The 19,904-nt window shown below is 36.5% G+C and overlaps 1 protein-coding gene across 4 annotated transcripts in view; it reads left to right on the top strand.

The window, feature by feature from the left end:
• Nucleotides 1-19,904, top strand: part of PLAA (phospholipase A2 activating protein) — a 37,989-nt gene that overhangs the window by 4,919 nt on the left and 13,166 nt on the right. For 2 of the 4 annotated variants that reach the window (XM_069574148.1, XM_069574147.1), the window contains exons 2-8: nucleotides 2,633-2,826; nucleotides 10,249-10,349; nucleotides 10,437-10,557; nucleotides 12,488-12,655; nucleotides 13,128-13,263; nucleotides 15,370-15,539; nucleotides 19,212-19,369. In XM_069574148.1, coding sequence (XP_069430249.1) covers nucleotides 2,633-2,826; nucleotides 10,249-10,349; nucleotides 10,437-10,557; nucleotides 12,488-12,655; nucleotides 13,128-13,263; nucleotides 15,370-15,539; nucleotides 19,212-19,369 — 1,048 coding nt within the window. The remainder of the gene's footprint in view (nucleotides 1-2,632; nucleotides 2,827-10,248; nucleotides 10,350-10,436; nucleotides 10,558-12,487; nucleotides 12,656-13,127; nucleotides 13,264-15,369; nucleotides 15,540-19,211; nucleotides 19,370-19,904) is intronic. The other 2 variants (XM_069574150.1, XM_069574149.1) reach the window with 1 other exon arrangement.

Raw genomic sequence — 19,904 nt, 5'->3', positions numbered from 1 at the left:
CCTCTGGTACACAGCTAGTCCTGGGATCTTCCTTCGCTGTCCTCTTAAGCCATTTTTGGACTCTTGTGTTGGATTTCTTCTATCGATTATCCTTAAACTTTCTTGGTTTTCTTCCTTGACACCTTATTAGAATACATCCTCCAGGAGCTTCCTGAAATACAGTGCAGTGATAGTGTATTAAGACCTACATTTGGAAAATGATTTTAGCCTGCCTAGCTACTGGAGTAATAATTTAAAAGTTTGTAGCATTGTAATTTCCAAATAATTTTTCTTCAGAATTTTGAAGCCATTATTCCATTGTATTCATTGTGTTACAGTAAGTCTGAAGTCATTGTGATTCTTGACCTATTATTTTTTTCTCTCTGGAAGGCAGTCTACATTCATTCATTTTTCAGGTTCATTAAATGTGGCCTCTTTGAATGTGAAAACTCATATCCATATGTTCTGGAGCGTTTTCTTAAATTCTTTGGTTTCATCGTCTCCATTTTCTCTGTCTTCTTTTGTGGAACTTTTTATTCATATATTGAACTTGTTTCTAAATTGCTTTTTTATTTCTCTCTGTGTATCTCTTTCTCTCTCTCTCTCTCTCTTCTATACTTTTTCAGAAATTGCCTTGACTTTTTGTGAAATTATGTTTTGTTTCTTGGTTGCAATATCTTATATCTCTAAGGATGCTGATGCTGATTTTTTTTATTTTAAGTTATTTTCTCCCTAAGTGGTCTGTTTCCTCTAAATTGGTTATTTCCCCTCCCTGTTTGTTTTGGTCACTATATTACCCCAAATGCCTAGTAATTCTTATTCTGTGCTTAGTATTAGGGTGTGTGTGTCTTCAGTTGTGTCGACTCTGTGACCCTATGGATCGTAGCCTTCCAGGCTCTTGTCCGTGGGATTCTCCAGGGAAGAATACTTGGAATGCATTGTCATTTCCTCTTCCAGGGGATCTTCCTGACCCAGGTCTTCTGCATCACAGGTGGATTTTCACCCATGTACCACCCATACCCCAAGGCTCAGCTGTGCCTGTGTCACCGCCCTCTCCTTCCAGCCAAAGACTTTTCTGAAGAAAACTTCAGATTTTTGCTGGGTACAGGGGGCAGTTTTGTTTTTTGTTTTTTTTTCTTGATGCTGTATGTAATTATTTTTTTCCCCACTGATTCAAGAAGTACTTAATGATTACCATGTAGAATACTGTGCTGCAAACTTAGGAAGATGAAAAGAAAAACCAAGTCTGGATTCTGCCATTAAGAGCTTCACAGAACACTACACGCAAACATTGATACTAGAGAGTGCTAAAGGGGCACGTTTGGTAGACTTTTCACTTTCATGCATTGGAGAAGGAAATGGCAACCCACTCCAGTATCCTTGCCTGGAGAATGCCAGGGACAGAGGAGCCTAGTGGGCTGCCGTCTGAAGCGACTTAGCAGCAGCAGCAGTACTTTACATAATATAGACTTTTAAAGATGGCTTATCTTTTACATTTCTTTGGACTTATTGATAAAATGGTTTCTGAAACCACATTTTAAAAAAACCGTACCAAAATAGACAAGTTAAAAATAGCTCCTACTACATGTATGGCCAATTCATGTTGATGTATGGCAGAAAAATCACAATATCATCATAAGGTAATTATCCTCTAATTTAAAATAAAATTTTTTTAAAAGAAAAGATTTGGAGGAAAAAAAAAGCTACTACCAAATACCTTCCTTTGAAGATTTTTTGAAATGATTCCACTTTTGACTCTGAAGACTTTCAACCAGCTTTCCTATTTCTAGTTCCTACCTTTTTTTGTTCCCATTTCCTAGAGATACGTAGTGGTGCTCATTCTTGAGCCTTTTGGGGGTTCATTGGTAAATTGGGCCTCTTACTTTCCCTGTTTCTGCTTAGAACTCATTTTATTCACGTATCCTAAGGCTGTTACTACGTTTCTGTCAGTTTTCAGTATTCAGTGTTATAATTGTTCTTTTTTTTTCCTTATTCTCTCTGACCTTGTGGGTTTAATGCCTTTCTTAAAATAAACATAGGTAGAAACAAAATACGCATTATACAAAACAATATGTATTGTTATAATGGTGTTTGGAAGAGGAGTGAATATAGATGAGGGTGTGTGCAATATTTATCTGGGACTCTTCCCTCTTTATGTATACTCGTGTCATCTCCTTTAGCTGGACCACAAACTCCTTTATTTAGCTTGAGTCAAAAATATAATTCTTTAGTTCCCCTCAGCAGCTAATTTATTGCCTTCCACGTGGTTTGTCTTGTTATGTAAGGCAGTGATGCCAAGTGAATGATATGTATAACAATTTGGTAATTATTCTAATCCCCAGGCAGTTATTAATATCCTGTGTCCCTAGAGCAGTCATTTATATGTCCCTGTATTGGTCCCTTTAGTTCACATATTGAGTGTGATTGATAGTCTAGCTACTTACATACACACACTATACTAATGGATACTAAGTAAATGTTTCATAGTATGTAAAGGTCCTCAGGGGTTTTAGGCTTATAGATAGTAAATTCCATTATCCCAATTGCATGAATGTTTCACTTCACTAGAGGTTTCTTAGGGTAACAACGGCTGATAAGTAGAAATAAAGTAAGGGGACCAATGTATATCTTATTAACTGTCATGTCTTTCCAGTCCTAACAGGGGCTTTACAGAAATGCACTGTATGAGTGGCCACTCCAATTTTGTCTCTTGTGTATGCATCATACCTTCAAGTGATGTGTACCCTCATGGACTAATCGCCACTGGAGGAAATGACCACAATATTTGCATTTTTTCACTTGAGAGTCCAGCACCACTTTATGTACTAAAAGGTCACAAAAACACTGGTGAGTGTAACACTTTGGCATGTTTCTGTTTGAATAAGTGTCATCTTTTTGAAGATAAAATTCTTATATCTGCTTTCCCTGGTTTTATTATTATCATTATTATTTTTACCTGTCACTGGCTTGATACAGAAAACCTTTTGAATCATCATTGTTCTATAAATTCTCTGTTATAGACTTACTGTCATCAGTAAGGGCTGACATACCTATATATGTAAAAAGCAAATATTTCATTTATAAAGGGAAGAGATTATAGTTTTATAAGCTTTGTAATTTTGGTTTTTCAACCAAAATTTTGCAAGGAATTCATTTACTCAGGAAAACTGAGAGCACTTCCTTTATCTTTGGACTGTTATTTCTGTATTTATGTAGCAAATCAAGTCCCAGAAGGAATGTATGTAGGGGGTCTGGTATCATTATTTGAGAGTATTTAATACTTTTGAATGATGTTTTCTGTGATTTGCGTATATTTCTGATTCTGTTATATTCCTGGACTTGTGTTTGCTTAACAGCTCTTTGTTATAAAATGATGCAGTTAATCAATGCAGTATGTGTACTTTTTGTTGTTGCTCTTGTTGTTTCTGGAATAGTTTGGGAAATCTGTAAGCAAATAGTATGGCCCATAAGCATTCTACACTTAATACTTTTAAGGAGTTTGCAAAATGCTTTGTGTGTAGGTATGGGAAATCTTCAATACAGAGTGATATAGATTTTTTTAAAACTTTTTAAAGGATATCTTCAAATGTATATAAAAGTAGAGACAACGTATTTTAAGAGAAATACTATAATGCTCTCTTCCACCCATGTATTTGCATAGCTTTAAGGATGATCAGCACATGGCCTATTTGGTTTCATCTTCTGCCCCTTCCACAACATTATTTTAAAGGAAATTTACAATATACTGTTTCATTTGTAAACAGTTCAATGTTTAGCGCTATAATAGGGTTTGGCAAACTTTGTCTGTACAGGGCAAGATAGTAAATATTTTAGGATTTACAGGCTATGCAGTCACTTCCGTAACTGCTCACCTGTGCTGGTGCGTGGAGAAGCAGCCATTGACAGTGAACACGTCTGTGTTTCACTAAACTTTTATTTATGGACACTGAAATATGAATGTCATATAATTTTCATATGTCAAGAAGTGCCTTTTTTCCCTCTCACCAACTTAAAAATATAAAAACTATTCTTAGTTTGTGCACCGTACAAAAACAGGTAGCCCACAGGCCGTAGCTTGATGACCCCTCAGAAAAAATAATTTACTCTAATTTTGCTATTATTTCTGGATTTAATACCTAGCATGTTTTGTTAAGAACCTACCACATCAACTATTTGGTTACCCTGTGGCACACTTACCCAGAAAAGACAGGGTAAATGCTTGCCTTCTGCCCTCTCCCACCTCTTCTGATGGTTTCAGAATGAGTTGATTCCCTAACATCTTGTTTTCTTTTTTGATTCTCAAACTGTCCCAATTGAAAGCTTCTTTAAACAATTGGTTCCTATGGCTTCTTCTTTTTTTTTTTAATTTATTTTTTAATTGAAGGATAATTGTTTAAAAGAATTTGTTGTTTTCTGTCAAACCTCAGCATGAATCAACTATAGGTAAACATATATCCCCTCCCTTTTGAACCTTCCTCCCATCTCTCTCCCCATCCCACCCCTCTAGGTTGATACAGAGCCCCTGTTTGAGTTACCTGAGCCATACAGCAAATTCCCATTGGCTATCTATTTTACATATGGTGCTGTAAGTTTCCATGTTACTCTTTCCATACGTCTCACCCTCTCCTCCCCTCTCCCCATGTCGATAAGTCTGTTCTCTATGTCTGTTTCTCCATTGTTGCCCTGTAAGCAAATTCTTCAGTACCATTTTTCTAGATTCCATATATGTGTGTCAGAATACAATATTTATCTTTCTGACTCACTTGACTCTGTATAATAGGTTCTAGGTTCATCCACTGCATCAGAACTGACTCAAATGCATTCCTTTTTATGGCTGAGTAACATTCCATTGTGTATATGTACCACAACTTCTTTATCCATTCATCTGTCGGTGGACATCTAGGTTCCTTCCATGTTCTAGCTATTATAAATAGTGCTGCAATGAACAATGGGATACATGTGTCTTTTTCAGGGTATCTGCCTAGGAGTGGGATTACTGGGTCATATGGTGGTTTTATTCCTAGTTTTTTAAGGAATCTCCATACTATTTTCCATAGTGGCTGTATCAATTTACATTTCCACCAACAGTGTAAGAACGTTCCCTTTTCTCCACACCTCTGTGGCTTCTTGATAAGGCCTTACTTTTGGTACTATAGAATGTTCTAGACCTGAAGTCAACGATTTTGCCAAGAACCTTATGTTTTTCTTTTAGTGGGAAATAGTATTTAGAAACCTCAATTTGAGTTGTGTTCCAGGATTTTTTTTTAATTAATTTTGTTTTGTAATTATGTAAAACATAGTTTACAAAGAAAAATCTGTTTAACACGATGAGTACAGAGAAGTCTGTGTTGCTTTCTCACACCATCCTTTTCTTATAAGTAATTTTTTGTATTACTCTATTTTCATGTGATATTTTAATTTATTTTTTAATTGGAGGAAAATTGCTTTACAGTGTTGTATCAGTTTCTACCATACAGCAATGTGAATCAGTCATAATTTTATATATATATGTATCCCCTCCCTGTAAGTGACTAGTTTTTTTTAATAGCTCTGTTCTTTCTGAAAAAAAAAAAAAAAAATAGCATATCGATGTTACCCCTTTCTTAGATAGAAGGTAACATACTGTATTTAGTTTTCTACCCTGGCTATTTTTACTTGATAGTACTGTCCTGGAATACTTCATTGCTGTATATAGAAATCTTTGTTCATTTTTACAGTGGCATTATGTTTCATTGTGTAGCTATACTAAAGCTATTTTGCTTATTTAGCTGGTCTCCTATTGATGGATATCTAAGTTTCCAATCTTTTGCGCATACAGTTGTCTTTTGATTGGGTTTTTGTGTGTGTGTGAGTGTAATTTAGGTATGATATCCAGTTCTGGATCAAAGGGTAAATGCATATGTAATTTTATTAGTTATTGCCAAACCCCCTCATTTGGTGTCATAACCTTTATTGCATTTCCAGCAGCAATATTTGAGTCCCTTCTTCCCTTACCAGTCAAATATGTTGTCAGATTTTTAGATTGTTGCCAAAATGATGTGAAAAATGACATTTTAGTATGGGGTAATTTGCATCTCTCATTATGGAGGGAGGCATTTTTTAAAATATGGAAGGCTCATTGGCATTTTATCCCCCTGAGAGCTATATTCTTGCCCATATAATATAGGGTTATTGACTATTTAAAAGTCCTTTATAAATTAGTTATTAACCCTTTGATACAAATTGCAAATATTTTTTCATATCATTATCTTCCTTTGCTTTATATATGTTCTTGTTTTCCTGTTTTTTAATGCAAAGGTTTATTTTATGTAATCATATGAGTCTTGATTTTGTAAAGGTGTTTCTCATAGAAATCTGTACAGTAAAAATATTGCTTCATATTTTAAGGGTATTTTTTCTGCTTGGTTTATTTCTACTTTATCATAGGTTATCTTTTATTATTTTGTTAAGTTGCTTGATGATTTGGGGCCAGTGTCATTTCTTTCTTTTTAACTTTCTCTTTTTTAATTTGAAAAATACCACATCAGTGAGTTGAAGATGAAGAAATTAATGATTGACATCCTTATGTCATGTTGTTTTTTTGTCAGCTTTCTAGCCCAAATTTTATGTTCTAAATGGTAGAGTGGTACTGTTTTTTAGTCAACATATGTGTAACACTTTCCAGTTACATTCAGTTCAGTTCAGTTCAGTTCAGTCGCCTAGTCGTGTCCGACTCTTTGTGACCCCATGAATCGCAGCACGCCAGGCCTCCCTGTCCATCACCAACTCCTGAAGTCCACCCAATCGAGTCGGTGATGCCATCCAGCCATCTCATCCTCTGTTGTCCCCTTCTCCTCCTGCCCCAATCCCTCCCAGCATCAGGGTCTTTTCCAATAAGTCAGTTCTTTGCATGAGGTGGCCAAAGTACTGGAGTTTCAGCTTTAGCATCATTCCTTCCAAAGAACACCCAGGACTGATCTCCTTTAGAATCGACTGATTAGATCTCCTTGCAATCCAAGGGACTCTCAAGAGTCCTCTAACACCACAATTCAAAAGCATCAATTCTTCGGCGCTCAGCCTTCTTCACAGTCCAACTCTCACGTCCATACATGACCACTGGAAAAACTATAGCCTTGACTAGATGGACCTTTGTTGGCAAAGTAATATCTCTGCTTTTTAATATGCTTTGTAGGTTGGTCATCACTTTCCTTCCAAGGACATGAGTTAACTGGAAAAGCTGAGCCTTTAGGTTCTTTTCCCTGAGCTATTTTCCCAGTTGAAAGCGTTTATTTTCATGGCAACAACCTTAATTTTCTTTGTTTTGAACATACTTTAAATCCATTTGGAAGTTTTGGCACTGTGCAGGACAGATGGCCATGTTTCTGAGTTGTACCTGTTATGTAGCTGGATGTCACTTGTCCTTTGGTACAGAAAGGACTTCTAGGGTTATTTTTCACCTGGGCTTGAGAAGCAATTGGCTCTTCCAGCTCTGCAAATCCCCAGGTTTGGACTCTTCATTCCTGCTTGGAGCCAACCAGTTCTTGATCTCATTCCTTTCTTTTACTACCTAGCCAGATGTGTCCAACAGTAAATGACACCTAACGCAGGAGTCCCATTTTCCAGCCTTTCTTTAGATAACAAGTTTATTGTGTCCTGAGTTAATGTCAGTGGTACCTTTACCAAATGTTCCTTACTACGTAATAAGGACCATTGGTCTTCTCTTCTGTGTTAGCAATCTCCTCATCACCTGTCTGTTATACTAGTCCCATATATTTCAGGTACTTACTTTAGTGGTGCCTCACTTTTGCTGCTAATTCTGACTCAGTGAAGTAGGCTAGGTGACGTTGTAGTAACAGACAGCTCTAGTGTCACAGTGGCTTAATGCAGTCAGCTTGCTTTGCTTCTTGTAGCTCCAGTGCAGCAGGTATCCAGATGACAGGCTCCAGTGCGGCATGTGCTTTCACAGATGCTGGAGCAGTGGGGAGGAGCGTGGCCTAATTGAGCTCCTGTTCTTAAAGCTTCCACCTGGAAGTAACATGATTTCTGCTCAATTTCTCAGTGCCAGAACAAGTCATGTAACATGCCTAAAGCCAAAGGAACTGAAGTTCAGTCTTATAATTTGCTTAGAAGGTAAAGAGCAGAAAATATTTTATGAATATCACTAATGGCTACCATGCACATTAAAATCTTTACATGTTCCATGTGCTTCCTGGAAACCTCCCTCTTGGTTCCTTTTAGCCACCTGTTGCATTCATACTCCCTGGGTTAATGTCATCTCCAGATTTCCGTATTTCCTAGATCCCTTGTTTTCATCATTCTTAGCTTACTCTTTAGTATAATACAGCTGTTGCAGCTTCCTAAGAAAACTGTAACATGGGGGTTAAATATATTTTGTATTTGCATATCGGAAAATAGCTTTATTCTAGACTTATATTTGACTGTTAATTTGGCTAGATGTAGAATCCTATGTTAAATCCATTTAACTTCAGAATTTTGAAGGCATTGCTCTATTGTCTTTTAGTGTATGGTGTTATTTAGAAGTTTGATGCCATTTCTCCTGTCTTTTCTATGGGACACTTCTGGTCCCTTCCCAAACTTTTGGGATCGTCTCTATTTCTAATGTTACGAAATATCACAGTGCATCTCTGTCTCTGTTTCTTAAAGTGCCTTTCACTGGACACTTTTGTAGGTTCATTCAGTCTGGATATCTTGACCTTCATTTTGAGGGAATCTTTCTTATACTGTTTCTTTGTTTTCTGCCCCAATTTCTCCTCCTTCCCCAGTTACTTCTTTTCGGAATCTCTGTTACTTAGATGTTTGACATTCTAAAATTATTTTCTGACTTTCTTAACTATCCTTTCCTGTTTTCTATATCTTTGCCTTTTGGGTCCAATTCTCAGACTCCCCCCCCCCACCCCCCCCGGATTTTTAGTTTGGTTCTTCTATTTTTAGCATTTATTTTTCTTGGTCTCTCATTAGTTCTTTTTTTATATAGTACCTGTTTGCAAATAATACCAGATTGAAGATTTTTCTTCCACTTTCAGAAATTGGATTTGTTTCTTATGGATCGCTCAAGCCCTTTACCCCTTATTTTTCTGTTTCTTTGTTTTGGTTTTTCTTTTTCATGTGGCTGGAGCTTGGTGATTGGTGGTCTTTGTTAGAGAGGTTGAGCTGATGGCCTAACATTTTAGATGGAAATCCTCTCAAATGTCTGCTGCATCTGGAGTTCTTTAACATTATTCAGTCCTCTAAGAATGCTCCTGCCTCTTGCCTAGGTGAATGGAGATCGCTATATGCCTGACTCCTGGTTTTGTGGGAGCAGGTATAGATACCACATTTTAGGATGGAGACTTTCTGCTCATTCCCCTGTGTTTTTTGGGGCTCCTTATTCCAGCCATTTATTACTCCTGGTGACCTGAGTCTAGAAACTCAGCTGCATTTCCTCCAGAGGATAACCTCCAATCTCCTTCCTGCAGTGGGTGAGGATGTACTTTCCTGACACTGTAGGCTGAGAGGAGAGTTCTAGTGTTTCACTGCATTGTGTGCAGGCTTTGAATCACTGTTCTCATTTCTTAGATTCTCTGCTTAGCCCCATCCTCTGTGGAACCTAGTGGATACTAAGTCTCATAGTTTTGTGGGGCCAGTTACTCTGCTTCTAATCTCTTTCTGTGTAACCTCTTCCTTTTTGCTAAGTCAGTTATATTATTTTGTCTTCTTTGTTCTTGTAAATTAAGACCATTTATAGCATTACTGTGGACAATCTGCCATTTAAAATCAGAACTCTTGACTTTTTTGTTTCCATGTTTTTAGATAATTTTTCATATTTATAATTTTTAGCTTATACAGTTTTACATCAAGATAAAGCATTTAATTAGCCATCTCATTACTGTTGAATACTTGGCTTGACTCTTTTTTGTCGTGTTGACTAGCGTGACCCTAAATAACTGTATAGTGTTCCAAAATCTTTTGCATTATTTTTCTGTATAGTTTCTTAGAACTGGAAGGGATTGTGCAACCCACTTAATCCTGCTCCCTCCTTTTACAGATGAGGAATCTGATGTTAAGTAATATCCCTGTGGTCAGATAGCTCCTAAATGGCATGGTTAGGACTTGGATCCAGGGAGCCCGGCCCCAGAGTCTGTGCTTTTCTGTAGTTCCATTGAGTTAAGCCTTAATTAGCTAAATACCCTTACTTCATAAAGTGTATTTAAAGTTGTAGTGTTTTAGTAACTGGCAAGATTGAGCATTTTTCTCTGTGAAAATATGTTAATTAACCTTTTTCTCCTTTAGTTTGTAGTCTTTCTTCTGGCAAGTTTGGGACATTACTTAGTGGCTCGTGGGACACAACAGCTAAAGTCTGGCTGAATGACAAATGCATGATGACCTTACAGGTACAGTAGTTCTGTGCGAGTATTTGATAAGATAATTAAATATGATGATTCTGTGGCAACTTACCTTAATACCCATTTTCCTCACAGGGTCATACAGCTGCAGTTTGGGCAGTAAAGATATTACCTGAACAGGGCTTAATGTTAACTGGATCAGCAGACAAGACTATTAAACTGTGGAAAGCTGGAAGATGCGAGAGGACTTTTTCTGGTAAGATCACAGTAGACAGCTTTTGTAATCTGATTGCTTCATATTTGCACAGATGATTTTTTTTTAAATTTAGACGTTTTAAAGTGATACTTTGAAAAACATCAGTGTATTTCAGCCATTTAATTTGGGTGAGTATAAATTTTCTGACAGTTAATATGTCATATCTTTTTAAAAGCTGTGCTGAGATCTGTCATAAGACAACCAGATATGGGCTAATACATAGCTACTTCATAAGCTATAATATGGCTCTGTGCTTCTATGTATGTTATTTACATAATTTTTGGTACTCAGTTATATTTTGGTTGTCATTTGAACAATTTAGCCTGAAACTTCCAAGCATAAGTCTTACTAAGTGTGGGTCAATTGAGTTACCTTCATATGTGAGGACAACCTCACTCATGCTTTTATTAATATTGAAATACAGTGTTTAATAATAATAATTTTCAGGCTTTGTTTATGTTGTACTTTCAGGTGGGTAGTCTTATAAAACCTCAGCTATTAAATAACTCCTAAAATGAGGAATTGGCTGTCTAATATTAGTACTGATGATTTATTTGTGTGGCACTTAAATTTTTGATGTGATTTTTGTTTGTTTTTCCTTGCTTCTATTTATTCCTTAAAGTTGATCAACATCCTGAATAATACTGCAAGATGTCCCTTGTGCAGATAAAACTATCTGTAGGTGGAAAATGGACAATGAGTTATAACAGAACATCCCTCTGTTTCTGCTTCCATACATACACTATATGTGTCAAGTTTTATTAATCTGTTATAGGTCATCTAAATCAGCAAATACTGAGCATGGGAAAGGTTTAGATGCCTGATCTCCTTTATAGATTACAAACGTCTGAAAATGTTTTGTCCTTTTAAAAAACATTGTAACGACATCTACAGTGCCTCAATTAATATTGAAAAAATTGAATCTTTTTACGTTTTTAAAAACATTTAATGTCCTTTGAAAGAAAGAAATACACGTATATATAGTTATACAATAACACAAGTTTTAATTCAATAAATTCTTGCCCTTTAAAAAAAATCAACTCCTTAATTTTTATTTTATCATTTTAATGCCTTCATTTATATAAATTAAGAAATATTTCCCTTGGTAAAGCAGCAGTGTTTGGCTTTATATGTTTTGGTTGAATCAAAAGAGTAAGAGAAGTTGTTATTTGAATCGAAAGTGGTAGGAAATAAGAGGCAGGAAACTTGAATTCTTACTTTAGCTCTGCCTTTGTGTGGTTTTAGATAAATTAATCTCTCTCAACCTATTTCACATTTGAATAAAGTTTATCCTATGATAGATTTTATTTCAAACTCTTAAATAATTGAAATCTTTTTTGTAATCCTGGTTTTTCTTTTCTTGGTACTTTATAAATACTAATCTTAGTATTATGTAGTGAGAAATTGTGGGGCTGTTTACTTTGTTATTCATCTGTTATATTTGAGTATTGTGTATGTTATGAATAATAACTTGTTACTGGGAAAGAAAAGTTGAATTCTCAAATAAAAATCATGGGGGAACTTCCCTGTCAGTCCAGCGGTTAAGACTTCATGCTTACACCGCAGGTGATCAAGTCTGATCCCTGGTTGGGAACTAAGGCCCTGCATGCCGCACAGCCAACAAATAAATAAAGGACTTTCTTTAAAAAAAAAAAAAATTCTGTGGATCAAAATCCCATTCTGGAGGGTTTTAAGAAATAATGAGAGAAGATATGATAAGACTGGTGATTAAAAAATACTGCCAAAACTACACTACCAGTTTTGGCTACCAGGCTTTTCTAAGGGGAAAAAAATGTATTTCTCTAACTTGAAAGTCAGTTTTTAATATTCACTGGTATGTTTAATAGTGTTAGTAAATTAAAAGACATAGAGCCATCAACCAAATGATCCATTTTTATTGATTTATATTTATATATATATTTTAATACAGGGCATGAAGACTGTGTAAGAGGCTTGGCAATTTTGAGTGAAACAGAATTTCTCTCCTGTGCAAATGATGCTAGTATTAGAAGGTGGCAAATCACTGGCGAATGTCTTGAAGTATTTTATGGTCATACAAATTATATTTATAGCATATCTGTCTTTCCAAATTGTAAAGGTAAGATTGTCTTATACTACATATTTAAAATTCTGTGTTGAGTGTGGTTCTGTCCTGTCTTCAGGTTGGGGAGGTGGTGCAGAGTGCTAATTGTTTAAATCAGTTTTCAGTTTACTAACTGTAACTTGAATAATTTAGTAACTTTATTTTGTAAATATATTTTTCCTAAGGAGAAAACTGTATGATCATCTTTATATTCATTCAGACTTGATGGTTGTGTTGTGTTTCTTGGGCATCTGAAGAAAGATTTCATATAATTTACTGGTGTAAAGTATAGTAAGATGCAAATATACAAAAATGTAATTTTTTGAAGTTGTATATGGTACAAGTGACATATACATAAAATTTAGAACTATAATTTATAAGTACTTCGGGGTTTAAAAATCAGTATGCCTATTTAGAAAGATAGTATATATAAATGTACTGAATTTTATTTATTCAGGCTAATTTTTCCCGTATTCATTAATTTTAGATTTTGTGACAACAGCAGAAGACAGATCTCTGAGAATCTGGAAACATGGGGAATGTGCTCAAACAATCCGACTTCCAGCTCAGTCTATATGGTGCTGCTGTGTGCTGGACAATGGTGACATTGTGGTTGGTGCGAGGTATTCACGTTCTAGTCAATCAATCAATAATATGTGTCTAGACCTTAGGTAAGGTGCACAGAGATAAGCCATAGAATTTCAGGTGAACTGGGGAGATCACAGGCACATTTGTGTTACTAAACAAAACAGTAGTAGGTATAACAGCTTTTGTATTAGTGATACATGATATATTACATTAATATTGTATTACAGGTTGTACAGTTGAAACTTGAAATGAGAGAAATTACAAATTGGTGTGGGCAAACCATTTGGAGAAGAAATTTGAATTGGGTTTTGAAAGATAATGAATAAAAACAGCAAAGAAAGTTTCTATCAAAAATAGAAGTACAAGTAAAGTGTGGCATGGGACCTGGAGTGATGTGTGTGGGAGATGAAGGAAAATGGTGGAGGACCAGTTCTAGGGAGCAGTGGATGATAGTGGTAAGATGGTAGGGTGGGGCTTAATCATGAAGAACCTGGAATGCCCAGCATTTGTTAGATTCAGTGCTTGGGGTTAAAGGGTTATAGCTCTTGAGTAAGAAGTGGTGAACAAAACTTAGGAATTATTAAATATGTAGGTTAGATTTAACTAGTAGTGACAATGGACAGGAAACCAAATTAAAAAGCAACGGTAGGAGTGGGATGTAAAGTTATGAAATATTGTTACCCCCACAGTATTAATAGATAAAAGACAAAAAAGTGGGAAAATGATCAGAAAGGGGATGAAAGAAAAGGATAAAGTTTCAAAGTTTGAATGAGTAGAAGTCCACGTTAATAAAAATGGAGAAGTGCCAGAACGTCTAGTGAGAAAGGTGATAACCTCCTGGGATCTGTGCTGTGTAGTCACACTCAGGCAGTTGGACTGGATCCCAGTGTAACAGCTGGGACTGCAGATCAAGATTGGCATCAGACTTCCAGAGACCAGGGATAGGGCATCTGAGAGAAGAAACAGAAGGGAAGGAGCAGTACTAAAGGCTGAATTTGTGATACACTGTGGATAGAGAAAGAAAAGCCAGTAGCCGAAAACAGAAAAAACAATCCAGATGTTGAAATTCAGACTTGGAGAAAAGAGATTTTGGAGGCCAAGTGTGATCAGTGTCAGTGAGTACATGAGGGGTTAAGGAATGAAAAGTTAGAAAAGCTTTTGGATTTGCTTTGAAAGATGTTAGTAGTGACTTCTTTGACGTCACATTTTGATAGAAAAAGGTAGTAAGAGGAGACAGACTTTTTTGAAGAAATGGATAAAGGAAAGGATCACAGGCTACGCTGGCATTGAAGGCAAGAAGAAAAAGAGAGTGACAGCCGTTAAGAGGATGGGGTCTACTAAAGCACATGTGTTTCACTCCTTGGCTGGGTCAGGGTCGATATGTTGGTTTAGTTATTTTCACCCTAAACTTATTTAAAATTGAAGAAAAATAAATAAAGTGATAACATTTGCTGTTAGTAGAAGGTTAAGTAAGAAAGTTCACTATAGAGCTGAGTGAGATTAATACAGTTGAAAGTGGGTAACTTGCCTCCCTCACCACAAAATTTTGAAAAGAGAAATTATGGAAACTAAGTCATTTTCCCAAGAACAGAAATTGGGCCTGCCATCTAGTTCAGAGGTAAAGCTGTTTTTGTTTTTGTTTTTTTTTCTTTTTTGGGGATAACATTGCTAATTAATGGAAAAGCAAGGATAGGCCCCATGTGTTTCTAATGAATGGATGTCGAGCATCTAGTATTTTCTAAGCCTTATGTTGGGCATTTGAGCCCTTTGTAAGTGAAACAGTTCACCACTCTTCTGTATACCGTAATACCTGTGTAATACTGACTTTGAAAGTGTATGCTATATCTGTAGATTTTTGTGATGGTAAATATTTAATTTGGAATTGAAAATTGTCTTAAATATATATCTCTTTGTTCCTTGTGAGTAACTTTTTTCTTAAAAAGTCTTTTTCCATCCTTTCTGTTGCTTTAGAAAGTAGAGAGTAGTGTGCTGAAATCAGCATAGTTCTATATTCAGCAATAAATATGTAGTAACATTTTTCATATTCATATATTCAGATTATTTTTGCTTTGGATCTTTTAAGTGTGATAATGTTAATACATTGTGGTAATGACTTAAAATCAGTTTCTGTTTCATTACAGTGATGGTATTATTAGAGTGTTTACAGAATCAGAGGATCGGACAGCAAGTGCTGAGGAAATCAAGGCTTTTGAAAGAGAACTCTCTCAAGCAACCATTGATTCCAAAACTGGTGACTTAGGGGACATTAATGCTGAGCAACTTCCTGGGAGGGAACATCTGAATGAACCTGGTAAATATTTCAGTGTATCTAAAGGAGAAGGCAATGGCACCCCACTCCAGTACTCTTGCCTAGAAAATCCCATGGACGGAGGAGCCTGATGAGCTGCAGTCCATGGGGTCGTGAAAAGTCGGACACGACTGAGCGACTTCACTTTCACTTTTTACTTTCATGCATTGGAGAAGGAAATGACAACCCACTCCAGTGTTCTTGCCTGGAGAATCCCAGGGACAGCGGAGCTTGGTGGGCTGCCGTCTATGGGGTCGCACAGAGTCAGACATGACTGAAGCGACTTAGCAGCAGCAGTAGTAAAAAACGTTACCATGTTTGACTTTTGGAATAATGAGTGACAGGAAAAAGAGATTGTTTTAAGTCATTCAGTATTATTTTCATTGCCAGGCACCAATTTCTGAGAATTTTTATTATGCATAATCACAATGAGAAACCATATTCTTTTTGCCTCTGCCTCATCGTTTTAAAGACTTTGAGCTAAGTTCCCCATAAACAGGAATCTTTTCTTTTTTTCAATACTTAGTTCATATATATGGTAGGTGTTCAGAAGTCACTCATTTAATAACTTTTGGTTGACTTGATTCTCTGAGAGGCTCTATAGACTAAAAATGAGTTTAAATAATGGAATATCTGCTTAATGAGTTGGGCATCATTTGAGCTTAAAATTAGGACAGTGATTGTCTCAAATGAAACTTTGTGTTGGATGGATCCATGATCCCTTGATCCATGGATCCCTGGGGGTTCTGAGATCCTTTCAGGATATCCATATGGTCATAACTAGTTTTGTAATACAAAAATGTTATTTGACTTTTAACACTGTGTTAACATCTGCATTTATGGGGTAGAACTGCTGGCTCCTTAGTACACAGATCAAGGCAGTGGCACCAAACTGTTCAGGTAGTCATGGTGTTCTTCACTGGCATGCAGTTGTTGTTTTTAAGAAAAATGCATCTGCTCTTAAGAATGTTCCTGAAAAAGCATTAAAAAATGCATTTTGGCCCTTTAGTACACATCTTTAACGTTCTGGATGACAAGATGTAAAGTACACCTACAGTATACCAGAGCACCACATGCCTCTGGGATAAGTACTTCTGCAGTCATTGGAGTCGCAGGCTGAACTTTCCCTTTTTTCATGGAATGCCACTTTCATTTCAAAGAACAGCTGTAGTTATTCAGACTTAGGTATTTGGCAGGCCTTTTTTGGAAAATGAATGGAATGAGCATGTCACTTTAAGGAAAACAATTGATAGTATTTGTTGCCAAAGATAAAATTCAAACTTCCAACTGAAAATTGGAATTTTGAAAGACTTGTAGCATCAGTAGTAATATTAACAAATGCGACTTTTCAATATTGAATAATAAAATGTGTAGTCATGTGGAAGATCTGCATAGATCAGTGATCTAATCAGTGTTTTCCAGATGGCCAGTTTGTGGTCTAGCAGAATCATAAGTGAGTAAAAGAACTGTTCAGAGTTTGCTGGACCAATGGGTTTTAGTATAATAAAGCATGACAAGTTCACTGATATGATTTTAGATTCCAAAGTTGTAACCTTTTAGGATCTGCCCGTGTAGAATATCCACATTATTCTAAAACGGCTATTAGACGAGTCCTCTCTTTTCAACTGCATTATCCTTGTGAGGTGGGATTTTCTTGATATACTTCAACCAAACAACAAATTACAAAGGTTAAATGCAGGGGCAGATATGATAACTTATTCAATATGTAATGGATCTATTGGGCTTCCCTGGTGGCTCAGTGGTATAGAATCTGCCTGCCAATGCAGGAGACGCAGGTTCAATCTCTAGGTCCAGAAGATCCCCTAGGGAAGGAAATGGCAATCTACTCCAGTACGTTTGCCTGGGAAATCCTATGGACAGAGGAGCCTGGTGGGCTATTGTCCATGGGGTCGCAAAAGACTCAGACACGGCTTAATGACTAAACAACAATAACAAAGAGATCACTTACTGTTTTCCATGAAGTAAATATATTTTTTATTCTTCTCATTTTTAATTTCAAATTCAGTAAATCAACTGATACAACCCACATAAAAAAATTTCTTTGGGTTTCTGAAACCAGAGTTTGAATACGTTCATATCATTTCATGTTTTTAATATTCTTATAGTTCTTTGCAAAAATGTAATCTTTTTGTCCATACATATACACACATTCAGTAAATATTTACTAGGTACTTACTGTGTGCCTGGCATTGTTCTAAACTCTGCAGAATACAGATTCTTTTCTCACAAATTTATACTCTACAAGAGGAGGCAGATAATTAAAAAGTAAGTAGATATACAAGTATGTCAGATAATGATAACTTCTATGGGAAAAGTAAAGCAGGAGTTGAGTTTTAATAAATAACAAAACAGGAGTTATAAATTCAGTGGTCAGGAAATGTACTTAGGATAGCACTAGTTGCTATAACAGATAAATCCTAAAATCTCAGTGGCTTAACACAAGAGAAGGTTTATTTGTTGTACATTTAGAGTTCAGTTGATGACAGGTTGTCCTGGAGTGTATACTCCTCTGAGTTATTCAGGTGCCCGAGCTGAAATCACCATCTTCAGCAGTTGCTTGCAGGGTCTCCTTGGTTACAGACATTCAGTCACTAGATAGTATAAGAGGGGAGGGTAGAAAATGATGGACTAGGTTTGGAACCAGCATATATCATACCCTGAAGCTAAAGCTGAAACTCCAATACTTTGGCCACCTGATGCGAAGAACTGACCCATTGGGAAAGACCCTGATGCTAGGAAAGATTGAAGGCAGGAAGAGAAGGGGAGGACAGAGGATGAGATGGCTGGATGGCATCACCAACTCGATGGACATGAGTTTGAGTAGGCTTGAAGAGTTGGTGATGGAAAAGGGAAGCCTGGCTTGCTGTAGTCCATGGGGTCGCAAAGAGTCCAACACAACTAAGCGACTGAACTGAACTGATACCACACCCACCTGGATTCCACTGACCATTACTCAGTATGTAATCTTGGGACTCCATTGGAATAGGAGCAGGAATTTCTAGAGGACAGCTAGGTGCCTCTGCCACTGAAGGCCTTGTGAGAATGTGACTTTCAGGTAAAGTTCCTAAGGAGGCTCGGAAGCAAATCTTGCCAACATCTGTGTGGAGGATATATTAAGCACAATAAACAGCCAGTGTAATAAGACTCTAGAGGGCTCCAGGGCCTATAGTAGGAGGCCATTGAATCAGTCCAACTAAGAAATACTGGTGGCTTGTAGCAATAGGTAGCATTGGAGATGGTGAGAAGAGTTAGTTGTTCTAGCTATATTTTAATGATAGAGCTGATGGAATTTGCTGTAGGATTAGAGTTGAGATAAAGGAATCACTCTTCTACTCTTTTTGGCCTGATCAGCTAGAAGAATGGAGAATCATTTATTGAAATGAAGTATAGTCAGAAGACATTTATTAATAAAACTCATTTTATTTTTGATTAGCCAGCCACTTTTTTAGTAGACTCACATCTTTTTAACCATCCTTTATTTAATAGAGTTTCCTTTGAAGCATTATTTTCTTTTTGACCATTTTCTGCTAGAATTATGCTTTAAAATATTTTGTTTAATATTTTAGATATAAACTGTAACATTAAAAATTTTCGGTCTGAATGTTTGTAAATTTTACTCTGCCATTCTCTGACTTACACAATTTTTATTTTAAGGTACTAGAGAAGGACAGACTCGTCTAATCAGAGATGGAGAGAAAGTCGAAGCCTACCAGTGGAGTGTTAATGAAAGGAGGTGGATAAAAATTGGTGATGTTGTTGGCTCCTCTGGTGCTAGTCAGCAAACGTCTGGAAAAGTTTTATATGAAGGGAAAGTATGTCAAGTTCTGCTTTCTAATTACCATTGTCTTAAAGCATTTGACAAATTAATGGTTTTGTTTCCCTTTCCCCATGCTAATAAAATTGTCTTTTGACAATTTTGACATTTAAAAATACATTTCAATGGGGAGATTCTCTGTCAGTCTTTCAGCAGTTTTTTTTGTTTGTTTTTTTAAGTATCTTTGCATGCAGAGAGAACTCCTTTTGTGATAGATGCCTTGGCCATGATTTGCCTTTTGGTAGTTAGATGCATAAGCTATTCCCGACCATTGGGTTTGGCACTTCTGTGCCACCTTTCATCTCATGCTCCATGCCTAGCTATATTTAACTTGACAGGCCATGAGGGACCCTGCAGGGCTGTGCTTATAATGCTGGCATGTGTTTTATGAACATGTTTTCAACAGCTAATACTTTTGGCCTTGAGATCAGCTAATTGCCAACCAGTCTTTGGTTTTACAGTTCATGTGTTGTCATAACCCATGTCCTAAGTCTACTCCAGAGAACTACCATTCTTACAGCACATGCAAATGG

Source organism: Ovis canadensis, chromosome 2 (genome assembly GCF_042477335.2).
Source record: "Ovis canadensis isolate MfBH-ARS-UI-01 breed Bighorn chromosome 2, ARS-UI_OviCan_v2, whole genome shotgun sequence".
Lineage (NCBI taxonomy): Eukaryota > Metazoa > Chordata > Mammalia > Artiodactyla > Bovidae > Ovis > Ovis canadensis.
Note: the sequence above shows the minus strand (reverse complement) of the source record. Positions and strands in the feature narration are given on the sequence as shown.